At 40.4% G+C, this 12,739-nt stretch overlaps 1 protein-coding gene across 1 annotated transcript in view; it reads left to right on the top strand.

Annotated features, from left to right (window-relative positions):
- Positions 1-256: 256 nt before the first annotated feature.
- The window catches only part of ST6GALNAC3 (ST6 N-acetylgalactosaminide alpha-2,6-sialyltransferase 3), a 213,547-nt gene continuing 201,064 nt past the window's right edge, over positions 257-12,739 (top strand). The window contains exon 1 of the mRNA XM_005423090.2: positions 257-617. Coding sequence (XP_005423147.1) covers positions 600-617 — 18 coding nt within the window. The 5' untranslated portion in view covers positions 257-599. The remainder of the gene's footprint in view (positions 618-12,739) is intronic.

Here is a 12,739-nt window from a genome sequence, read left to right as displayed (position 1 = left end):
CCCAACACAACGCAAACACATCTGCTGGGACATTTGGGCTGCTTGCTGATAATGATTATTTCTCATAGGGCCGCAATTTAGACAAAGGGAAGCCCGTTGTACAGTGAAAAGGGCTGAACATAAAACAACACTGCACTCTAACAAGCAGCCTAAGGATTTTTACAGTGCAATAACAGGGGGAGTTTGGACCTTTCTGCCCGCCTGTCAGCAGCCACCCCTGAGCACACCCGGGGATCAGCGATAAACACACAGCCCGGCTGGCAGGCATTGCAGAGCCCTGCAAGGTACGGATTGCGGCTCGCACCGAGCGCCGGGGCTCGGGAAAACACTCCGGAGCCATGAATCAAACTCGGTCATGTGACGGAGGGGAGGTGCTGGGCTGGCTCGCAGCCAGTGGCAGGAGCTGATGGGTGGAACGAACGGGGCATAAAAAGACTAATATGACTAACGGATCCTGGATGCGTGCTACCCTCCTTTGGATCTACGGGAATGTAGGCTCTAGCAGTTCTGCAGCTCCACCAGCCTCTTGCCTGACACTGCAACTGCTGCTCACAAAGTAGAATCCCGCTGCTCTTTGGTAGGAAGGATAGAGAAAGAACATGGCCTGCATTTTGAAGGTAAATCTCTATCTGTTGCTTGAATGCATTGTTAGAGAGCCCCTCGCTGCTCAGAGGCGTGGATTTGGTATGGTCCTAATGCATCTTCGTTGTCTTTTTGAGTCCTGGCTTTGTTTGGCAAATGAATATGGAGAGATTCTGCAACGTACAGCTGTGCTCTGCTTCTCTCTGCCATTCTTTCTCTTTTCCCCTGCATTGTCAGAACTGTGAGCTAGCGGGAAGAGAAGTGCGTACCGAATCATGGGAGGGGGGAGAGGGGCTCTGGCTTGTCTCAGCTTTGTCTGCGCTGGATTCCTTCAGGAGCAATCGCATTTGGGCAGCAGACTTCCAGCACAAAGGACAAAACGGGCAACTTATTTTCCTTTTCCAACCATGCTGCATTTACTTACTGCTCTTAAAGCAACGGCTGCAGATGTCCACAGCTGTCCCAGCTGCCCCTTAAGCACACACTCCCCTGCTGAATCTGCTCCAGACCCACATGCTCCACACTATTACACTCAGTATTTAACCGCATTTTCTAATTAAGCAGCCTCTTTGATAGCGGGTTTCTCCCCTTCATGCCAGCAAACACAAGCATAAACTTACCGTGTGATCACATGCCTTCTCCAGCCTGCTTCCCTCACCGAGGTAAAACTATTTGGAGCCCGCATGGCATGGAGATGGAGGGAGCATCGCAGCGCTGGGATTGAATGGGAGGGAGGAGGCGGAAGTGCGCTCAGCCGGGAGCGGGCAGCGTTTGTGCCCCGGGGCGCTGTCCTGTGCCTGCCTTCCCGGGGCTCGGATCCAGATCCCTTCGTTAACCTGCTCTGCTTCGGTTCCATTTGTTAACCTGGTCTCTTTCCGATCCGTTTGTTAACCTAGTCTGTTTCAGATCCCTTTGGTCCTTCCTTGCTGCTTTCTGTGCATACTTTGTGTGTGTTTGCGCTCTGTTTCTTTCAGCAAGTAAAGCTGATCTGTGAGTTCTTTGTTATTTGCAATCTGATCTTCTAGCATGGAGCTGATTATCTCAAACTTTGGGATGGCCTGTCATAGGAGTTGCTTTCAGTGTATCAGCAAAGTGGATAAATTGCAAAAACTTTAAAACAGCTTCGGGATGATGAACATTTAGGTGTCTCCATGAATCCTATCCTTAGCACTACTTTTGGGCATTCAGCTTTGAGAAAAACTTGTTATTTTGCTGCCCTCTTTTCCCCATTCATTCATTCATTCATTCTCAACAAGTGGGTCTTGGTACATTGAGTTTTTTGAGTTGTCTGTCTTGTAGGCTGTGGTAGGTTTTGTTAATAAATCTGGCCAAGTCTGCTGCAAGTGCAGAAACTTCCCTGAACTAGCAGGCTCTGCTTGGAGCTAGATGGTAACAAACTCTTTTAGTCAGCAGTAATGCAACTCAGAGTTGTGATTTGAGATGAGAAGATGTGAGCTCTGTGAATGGAGCCTGGTTTCACAAAGATAAGCATGTGCACTCCTGTTTAAACACTCCCTAAATGACTTTGGTAGGATCTGCCAGTGATCAGGAAAACAGAACTTCTTATTTTTTAAAAATTCTGTGGCAAGATCACATGCAAAATCTTCCTTTTGGCCATAAGAGTTAAGTAAGAATCCTCTTACAAGAAAACTCCAGTGTCTCTTTTGCCCTCCTAATTGTTTCCTCTGCAGTCTGGTGACACAGCCTGCCACAAGCATGACTTGGAGCTTGAATTATAATGCAGTAAAAACCTTCTGTTTGCCTGGGCCAAGAACTCCATTTGGTTGTTATTCTGATGGTTTAATCAATAGATTAAGTGGTATTCCTTGACAGACAGCCCTCTTCCAGCTTAATTCTTAATCTTGTTAATACAGGCAGGTGCAAGGATAAAAAGTGAAACAGATACGAGAAGATTAGCATTGCCATAAGGCAAGCTGGATTTTCTCTGACAAACATCCCACAGGAGTAATTTAAATGTCTAGCTCAAGATACTTACTTGTATATAAGTTTTTAATGTAATGTCTAAAGCTTTTTCCCTAACAAGGACATTCAAAATATTATATAAATTTTGACATGATACTAGGCTCATTCCTTCCTGAAAATATAAACCTGTTAGCTACACCCTTCCCTTTCCCTGGGGTTTGCCCTGAGCTTCTGTGGAAACAGGAAAAAAACCCCAGAAATTTGTAGGTATAGATTTGAAATAAGTGGTTGCACAGTGGATGGGAAGCCAGAACAGCTGTGTCTCCTTTCCACTTCAGCCCTGAGTGTCTCTCTGACTCTGCTTTGTGGCTTGCCCTCCTTTCTTCCTAGATTTTTAACCCCCTGACAAAGATGTTGGGACTTGCTGAATGTTGGAGTTCCATATGAGTGAGAGTTTAATACAAGTGTGATTGGATAGAGGTGTCTGTAAAGTGCAAAGATCAGGGGTGGTGGTTAATAATTAACTGTGGTTACTTGAAGTGGGTATGAGTGTGTTAGAAGAGGTGTGTCACCTTTAGACGTGAACATCTCCTCGTACTCTGACTGCTGCATGAAATAATCTCGGTGTGCAGCCTGTGCAAAAATGCTCTGAAGGGGATTCTCCCTGAGGGTGCCTGCTGTCTCTCTAGGGTTTGTTGTGCACTCTTCCTAGGCAAGAGTGATGGGGATGTTACTGATGTTATGTGGCTCCAGAAACTTTACCTTCTAGTCAGTAGTGGGGCATCCTCAGTGAAACCAGTAAGATTATTATTTTGAGGCATTCTCTCCTCTGTTAAAGAAAAGCAGGGAATGATGCAAGTTCTAAAGTTCATGATGTGTTTTTATTTTCTCTGTCATGACTTTAAAAACATGCCAAGTAGCTGAGTGAAGTGTAGGCACTTTGGCACTTTTTGGAAGCAAACAGTTGATCTTAGGCTGGTTACTATGGTAGCTGCATGACACCTTGCCAGCCGCTAGATTAGCAGTGATTACTAGTTATGTAGTCACTCCTGTCCCTAATGATACTGAAGTCCCTAAATTCCACTATATCTGCCCGTGCCTCTTGAAGATGAGGACAGATTTCACACAGCAAATTACTTCCTACTCCACTTCCTGCATAATTGAAAAACAATACTTCAAAGTATGTGTCATTTTATGATAAACACAGCATGAATGATAACACTCTCTGTGAAACCATGATATCCCCCTGTGAAGACTAGACCATGATATTTTAAAGCAAATAGGCCAGGTAACTTAGTTTGCACATGCTGCACTTTGCAGGAGATTGTGTCTGACCCTATTCCCCAACTCTTCTTTTTGAATGGAAGTTTTGAAGAAGATGATGGAGATGGATTATGTTGTCATCAGAGTACAATTTTCACTGTGTAGGCTTCATGTGGTAGAGTTTAATAAACAAAATCTGAGTGTGATGGGCCTGTACAGTGAGGACTAAGCATGAAATCTAGGAAGACACTTCCTTCTGGTTTGTGTGCTGTGTATTTGCTGTGCAGTGAACAACAGACGTTTCATGTGCCTGGGGGCTGGATGTGACCTTCCATCAGCAGGGATCACAAACCTTCAGTGGAACTCTGTGGTCTAAATATTATTTGCATGATGTGAGGTGATGTTCTTATTACCACAGCTGATTGAGGGTCCTCTCAAAGTAAGCAGGTGACCAACTAAAATTTATAGACTCTTTAATATCTTAAAAATCTAATTTAAAGATTGAAAGAACTATTTTGCAAAGCATAACTTACAGGTTTCAAACAAACAAAACCCTTCAGCACAGGCTTGTGGCTCTTCTGCAGGATGTTGCCAAAGTTGGCAGTACCTGTGTGTTCATCTACAATTCTTTTACATGCTTCCTCTCCATGGTTATCTCCACTGGTTTAATTAAATTTGCAGGTTGCATTTTTCCCTTAGTGCACATAGTGAACTGTTTTTGGCAGGAATTATCTTTCAGAGTTTTTTCTGAGTGTTCAATGGCCTATGTCTGATTGGGGTCTTCAGACACTGCAGTAATACAGATAATATTACTATCTCCAGGCATATGCTCCATCTGCACTTTTGAGACTAAAATAGCAAAGCTGATCTCATTACATTGAATTTTTCACCCTGGCAAGTAGCTGTTCAGAGGGGAGAGACAGAAGGTCTGAAAGGATCTGATCCCAGTGTTTGGATGCTTGTAATCTTGGATATTTAGTTATTAATTTGAATTTTTTTTAACCTCTGTGTGCATGACAATGAGTGTAGATATTTCCTCCCAGGTTTCTGTATCATCAAAAGCATGTTCTCTGTCTGCTCCGTTGTACAGGGTGAGCTGTGAGTCTCACCATAACTCCATTCTTTATTGGAGATTTGCAGGATGCAAACATTTCCATAGACTTGACCTCTATATCCTGCTTGAATCAGGTCCAAGATAATTCACATTCTGCCTTGACTGTTAAATTGACTGCAGCAATGTTTATGCATGATATCCATCCGTTCTCCTGTGCTGAGAGTTGTACTTGGGTCCTCTTTGATTCTCATGCTGTGCTCTTCCTCCTGACCTGACAAGAGATGGAGAGATCCCTGGAAAAGGAGCAAGGGTGACCTCCCCTGCACATGGGAGGATGCTGCACTGATGGGCCAATTCCCAGCATTTGCTGCAGGTCTGCTGTAATGTGAGCTCTCTCCTCAGCCTGTCTTAACCTGACCAACAGCTCTGTGGGCTGCAGCACTTCTCTTGGAACTGGAATAGTTCCTAGGATTATATGGTTGTATCTCTAGGAAGGGGAGGTGTAAATATGCAAAGGTGGCCCTTATGAGGTGTGCATAAATGAGCTGGAAAGTAGTAGGTGGATGCAACAAAGACAAAACTTCAATTTTAATTCTTTCTAAAACTCCTTCATTGGATATTTCTATTTTAAATAAATTTCTTACAATTACTCTGTTTCTAAACAAAATACTTCTTTTTTAGTGGTTCTACATTGTTTACCTCTAAATTGCTCCAAAGTAAATGAAGCTGCATTAATGAATGCCAATGTGCAGGGCTAGGATTTGCTCTATCATGGTCCAGTGGTGCGTAATTACCATGTGAGGTTTCATGGAGTGCAGTATATGGAATTCCGTAATGTGCTTTTTGTTATGTTCACTTCTTGAAAATTTAAGGAAAATTAAATTCTGAGAAGTATAGAACCACTTTTCACTCTCACTTGCAATAACATTAAACTAATCATATTTTAAGGACAATGTATTAGCCCCCTCCCAGAAAGAGACAGCATCTAGTCAGTCTAGTCATACAAGAGGACTTGCTTTGATTGAATGAATTTGCTTTTGATGCCCACGTAGCTGAACCAAGAAAACCTCCAGTTTTCAGCACACTTCAGTTGGTTTAAAACTGGAGATTTGTGTCTGACTGGGAGGTGTGAAAAGTAAAACCACAAAACCAGCATGAAGTTATGATGTGTCTTATACATTCAAGTAGTTATTTGATAAAGCAATAATGGGGAAAGGTTTTTGTTTTGCAGTTCTTCTTCAAACAATGAAGCCTGTGTCATCCAGATGTTTTGTTCCCCCCAACCAGGGGCACAGTGTCTTTGTGTGCTGTTTGAGCAGCCTGGTTTAAGGAAAGGTGTCTGTGCCCAAATTGATTTGGCCAAATTGCCCAGTTGATTCTCTGATTATCCGGGGTATGGATTCACATATTAAAGGGAATTGTCTCAAAATTCAGCCATTTGTAAAGTTGTCTGTGAGCTTTGGTGGTTTATATCTTGTTCATTTTTTTCAATTTCCATTTTGAAGTCCTGAATGCCACATAACTTGGCAAGCCAGAGTATGACATAAAGCATCATAGAAAGCAGACAAATTGCTATACTTTGACATAACATATTGAAATTCCTTGAGATACAGGGTTGTACAGATGTGTTACTGCCTATTTCTAGTGACACGGCACCCAAAAGAAAAGCACAACTTGTTTTCTTGCCAAGCATTCATGATTAATTTAAGGGAGTGTGAAATGCAGCTAAAAGACCCCATATTTTAGGTTTTAATCACAACTATCACAACATCTGTGTGGTTAATTTAAAAAGGCAGAGCTTTTAGCATTTTGTCTATTCCTTTGCCATGTTTCATTCCAGCAGTATCTTATGTGCCTTCCAGAAGTCTAATACTGGACATGGTGATCTTTCCAGGATTTGTTTTCTCATCTTTTCCCAGGAATGCAGTATCTATGCAGCAGATTGAGTTTTTGTTAAGAAGATTTTTTTTTTTCTGTGTCTGTGGCTTAAAGAGGAAAAAACTTCTCTGTGTGTTTTCTAGGAAAGGGAAGGTAAAATGCTTACACATGAAGTAGAAAGCTAATTTCTTTATCTTCCTGGTGGCTAATGGATAAATATAATTTTTGAACCAATCTGCTCCCCAGAGCAGCTTTTACCATAATATGAAGAGCGATTTTGTGCAAGAAAAATTAGTGATTCTAAATTTATTTTGAATTTTTAATTTTACTTTCAGATATTAAACAGATAATTTATTTTGTGGTTGTTATCTATGACAATTTCCCAATGCTTTCTCCTGCCTATCAGCTGCTCTCCATCCACATTCGGATTCATAGCACAGAGGGTTGGAAGTGTGCACATACATAACAATGAGGGGTGGAGGTGTGTTTTATCTTACCTAGTGATTGAGACTTCTCTAAGACCTCTGACCAGGAGCTAGGAGAAATTAATCTTTTGTGGAGATCTGTAAACTAGGTGGGGAAAGGCAGCTCCATTTACTGGATATATTCTCAATAAATAAGGCACAACTCTGCCTTGGGCCTGTCATCTCTTAAAGCTGAGGGAGCAGTTGCTTTGCTGTTGTCAGCATCAAATACTCAGATGGAATGAATTTTTTGTCGCTTTGGGGGAAAAGCTGCATCTGCTGCATTTTTTTTGTGGTGGTTCTTGTAAATAACCTGTGGACTGCTGAGAAAGAATGACCACTGCTTTTCGAGTAGCTTCACTGGTTTCTGTGAATGGGAAATATAAAAGGATATGTGTTGTGTTCCTCAATCTGTGGAGTAAGTTATGGCTGGATGAGGCGAGAATTGCTTTGAGTGAGCTCAAGAAATGTTAAATATTGAGCTGACTGTTCTCTATACTCCCCCCTGTCCCTTCAGGAACATCCTGTGTTTACGCAAATATTGCCTTTAAACGGTTACATACCTGCTTTGGATAGCAGTGTCCCAAGTTACATTGAGTAAGATATCCTCATGCTGGTGCATTCGTATGCTCTCTGGGAGCTGTACAGGTGTACTAATTTTTTTCTAAGTCAGTCAACGAGCTAAAATTGTGATTACAAAATTTGTATAAATGGAATTTGTGTTTAAAATAATGACAGTTATTTTGGTTCTGATTATTTTAGAAGAAGCACCTGAAAAACATCACAATTTTTGGTTTATGTATTTGAAAGTGAGTAAAATACCATGCTGGATATTCTTTATCATATTTGCTATTGAGAAAAGAACCAAGATGAGGCAGGAACTGAACTGAAGGGTTTAGGAGATGAGATCTTGTAAGTGATGCTCTTCAGGAAGGATGGTTCATGTGATGTAAAGGCAGTCCTGTTAAGCAGTTCTTGTTTACCGGCATAGCATGTGTGACATTTAAAATTAACATGGGACTACACTTACTAACAATTAAATGAAGCAGTAGCTTCTTACCAAAGATATGTTTTCAGCAATTTGCATTAACAACAGGCAGAGGAATGCTGGCCTAGGCAGGTAGGATGGCAGGTGTAGAGTGGTTGGAAGTAATCAGAAAAAAACATGTTTATTTCATGGGAACAGCAATTTGGACAGAATGAATTATTTATAGTTGCTGTCTCGTCTAATGACATGTTCCTTGCAGTGTTTGGTGTAGGATTGGGTAACTTATGTCTCTTTCTTAAATTCTTTTCCATAAAATTATATATAATCTCAATACTAGAAGAAGTTTGCCAAGACTTTGTCAAAGAGAATGTCCCTGTAAGTATGTAACAACATGAGACTTTGTTCCATTAGGTTTGGTGATTTAATTCCAAAATAGGAAAAACCAGAAGCCAAATACCAATTATTTTTTTTCTTTTAAGTTTCGCAATCTTTTGTTAGCCATCAACTTCTAGTTCCTCCAAATCTATTGTTCAGCCAGATTTGAACATAATTATTTTATTGGAATGATGGGCTGCCATTACATTGAAGAAATAACAATGTGTATCTATTATTAACCCTTTAATATACACAGTGGTATTGTTACTAACCTGTTGAGGCTGTTAGAGTGCTTCTTGGTGTACTTTCAATAATTATCAGTACGTTATTTTACATAAGATTATAAAATTATGTGCTTGTGGTTTGTGTATGTACTCAGAGTTACTGTGATCTGGCCCTTCTCCATAAGTGGAAATCACTTTATCTTTTAGATTAATTCAAAGAGAATTTAAGGCTTTTGTGTTTTGATGTGTTGTGTTCTGCTGTGGGGTGCAGTTACACCAGATAAAGTTCCTATAAAATTTAGTCAGAGGACTAAATATTTTAATTCCAGGTTATGTGTGTCCACAATGGGGCTTATGTGATTAAATTCCTTATGGTTTTACTAAGCTTTTCTACCTCAGTCCTCTGAGCCATGTGGATAAGTTATTTACAAGTTACTTCATGTCAGCCGATCAGTTATAGTTTTCCTGTGTTTATATTCAACTCTGACAAGCTAGTCAGGTTAAAATCAGCTATTAACAGAAGAGAGCTTTCTATTACTACTTCTCATGTGGAAACAAAAAAACTCAGCATTTAAAAAATGGAATGGAGAATGAAGCTGACTCATTCTGTGGGATCCTTGCGAGCTGTGGAATGTGTAATGTGGGGAAAAAACTAGTGGAAGACACATCTTTAGTAACTGGGGAATGGAAGTTTTGCCAAAAGAAAAGCTTTTGTAACTTTTTTCCATATGATTACAGAGAGAATTTCAGACAGCTGTCTCTGTGTGTGTCTCCTTTCTTTTTCTGTCTTTTTTTCCATTTTCTTCCATGGGGTGTAAAATATTTTTACAGAAAAATTAGTTTTACCCTACTAAATGTTTTTCTTGAGAGCAGCAGTTGGAAGAGAAAAGAATACTCCAGAGAGAAGAAATGGCACTTTTTGGGAACACTTATTGAATAGTATCTTTATTTTATTGTGTACATTCTCTCAGCCAGTGTTAAGTTCTCTGTACCTTTTACAGGGACTTGGAAGTCTGTCTCTCCAGTTCCCAGCTCTTGTTATGAAATGGAGTTTATACTGTGTTTTTACTTTGTGTTTGCTGCCACTTGCCCGCTCATATTTCATTAAACCAATTAAAGTATCTTAGTGGTTTTACCAGGTCACTTAAGGTGAAAACAGAGAACTGAGGATCTGGAAATGCCATTGAATCATCCCCCACTCTAACCATGCTTCTTCCTCTTGGGAACCCTAAATATGAGTGTTATTTTTAAGATGAATTAGTTTCCTGATTATTGCATTTGGCCCGGCTGAGAAGGTGGTGCAAGTGTGAGAGTGTAGCCTAGAAGGGGTCAGGAAATCCTTATGATATTCCTACTACCAAAACACTCCTGCAAGAGTAGGAGCTCATACTGTTAGTAGAAATTGCTTGCCAGTGTATAGTAAATAAGCCCAGACTGGATCTAGCCACTGTTTAAATGAGAAGTTCTGTAGCAGAAATTCAGCTTTATTTGTGGAGACCCTGCTGCCCTGAGTTACGCAGGAGGCAAGGTACAGTTTGATAAATTGGTGACTACTGAGTGCTGGAATATGGCTTTAGTGTGCCTAGAATGGAAAAAAGGGGAGTGTTCCCGACTTTGTGTGATCCTGATGGAGGTCATTGTTTGTCCTGGGCTTGTGGCACCTGTATAAGGTAAGCTGGTTCCACACTGTCCAGCTTTGCTGTCTTTGGACAATGCCCCTGGGCCATGTCCCATGTCTGTAGGTGCCACCACCTCCTCACCTGCAGCCCTGCACAAACTGCAGGTACCACAAAGTATTTCCATTCTTAACTTCCACGCTTGACTGAATGTAAAAATAATTTATTTAGGAAGCAGTAATATGTTCCAATAGCACTAATGCTGCAGTTTTAGACAGTAATTGTGCTCAAGCAGCCTTATAGACAGTTAGTGACTGTGTCTGTTGAATCTGTGCCTTTAGGCCCTTTATTTCTTCAGATATAGTCTCTTACTCAGCAAATGAGAGTGTATATATATATATATATATATTCTTAAAATGTTTGGTGTTCATTTATGCTTCCTATTTCTGCAGATCATAGATTTCATTTCTATCACTGTGTCTCCCAGCCAAATTTTTTTAATTAAGAGAATGATTACCCATTATAGTGTCAGTCAGAGAGCATGGAGAGCTATTCAAAGTCCACTCTACTTCAGTATGTTTCATATTGTGGTCAAGCAAGACTAGACGAAATTTTCCCTTGTTGGATCCTACTGCAAGAGACAGCAGTGACTGCACTGTGGGCGGTCTTTATTGACAGAGTGATGCTTGTCTGACGAATAAAAAATACCAAAGTTGCTTGTGATCTCATGTTGTGCTGGATTCTGAAGACATTTTGTTTCCCTTGTTGTTTTACTAAATGCCATCGATATTCAAGTTTGACCACTTGTTGGAAAGGCCTTGTATTAGTTCCTCTGCTATCTCTCAGGAGTGCTTGTGCTTTTGAGACACAGGAGATGAAGCTCAGCTGGCATTTTGTTAAAGCTGTACTTGCATAGTATTCTTTGCCTTTGGTGAGGTTTGTAAAATGAGTATTTCTGAAAATTCAACTTTCAGTATCAGCTACAACTAATGTTCCACTTGGTGGCACTTTGGAATTAACAAGAAGATTGACTGTGCTTTTTTCCCCACTGAAATCTTGCATGAGACCTTATTACCACTCCCCATTCATTGATTCCAGGGGGAGAAGCTGACTTTGGTGTACTTGTTCTGAATGCAGACTGCGAGAGATGTTAGAACTCCTCTATTTTGCCTTTTACTTCAGATCCTCAGTTTCAAATCTGCCTGAGGCCATTGCAGTGAGGAACAATTGTACAGTGAAAAGCTCATCCCCCAATGGGTAGATATCATGCAGGTCACAGATACTGTGGAAATGGATGATAACTTGTTTTTACCTTTAAAATCTGCAGGAAAATATTATCAGTGACAGTGAAAAGAAAATGGAATTTGACAGCGTTACTCCTTTTTAGTTTTTTTCTTTCTGCCCCATCTTTCTCTGAACGGGAAGCCCTAAGCCCCTCATGAATGAGGCCAGAGAGATGAATTTCCTTCTGGGCCTCAAGGCAAGGTACCATGGCTTGTCAGGATTTTGCTAATGGCACCATTAAGCATCCCTTGTGTTTGCAAAATGTCTCGTGAAGCATTGCACGAAAGTGCTCTCAAACGAGCTAGGGAAAAATGTCATCCATTTATGGAAATAAACATTCTTGAAAGAAGGAAAATGGAAAACTCATCAGTATGTTAGATAAAACTGTGGGAAGTCTGCTTGAGGGGGGTCTGTGTGGAACTAAAATAGAACAAAAACCCGACCGTTCAATTGATTTAAAAATATTTACTGGGAGGAAACATTTATTTTCTTGTGCTAAATGAAAATGAGTTTTGAATTTGTTCAGTTTCCAAGGTCTATGACTCTAGCAGCCTGAGATGTGTGATTACTAGTCATGTGTTTCTTAAATCACTAAAGTGTTCTGTAAACAGCTGTACAGTTTATTAATTGTTAGTTTTATTGTTTATCAGTATTTTATTACTATTTTAAAAAAATTACTGTTTTCATAGGATCATAGAACAGTTTGGATTGGAAGGTACCTTTAAAGGTTATCTCATTGCTTGGACCAGATATGTTATGGTAACATTGATCTAATGTTTCCCTTTGGTTGACATAGGATTGTTATGGTTCAAAATAGTGATTATTCATTTTATGTAAAGGAGTTATGCTTTGCTTTTCCAATGTACATTTGTGACCTTTCATCCAGACAAAATGGGGAACAAAGCTTTACTTACATAGCACTAGCATTGCTTTACTTCATCTTCCCTACCATCTGCAGTTGGGAAAAAAGTGAGATTATGGGATCCCTGTTGAATCATGGGTATGGTATTCCAGGCAACTGGAAAGACTGAAGCTGTTTTGCATGCTTCTATAACTGCTAGACAGGCGGAGTACAGAGGAATGTCATT

The sequence above is a fragment of the Geospiza fortis genome, unplaced genomic scaffold (assembly GCF_000277835.1).
Source record: "Geospiza fortis unplaced genomic scaffold, GeoFor_1.0 scaffold333, whole genome shotgun sequence".
In the NCBI taxonomy this organism is placed as follows: domain Eukaryota; kingdom Metazoa; phylum Chordata; class Aves; order Passeriformes; family Thraupidae; genus Geospiza; species Geospiza fortis.
This window is presented reverse-complemented; position numbering and strand designations above follow the sequence as displayed.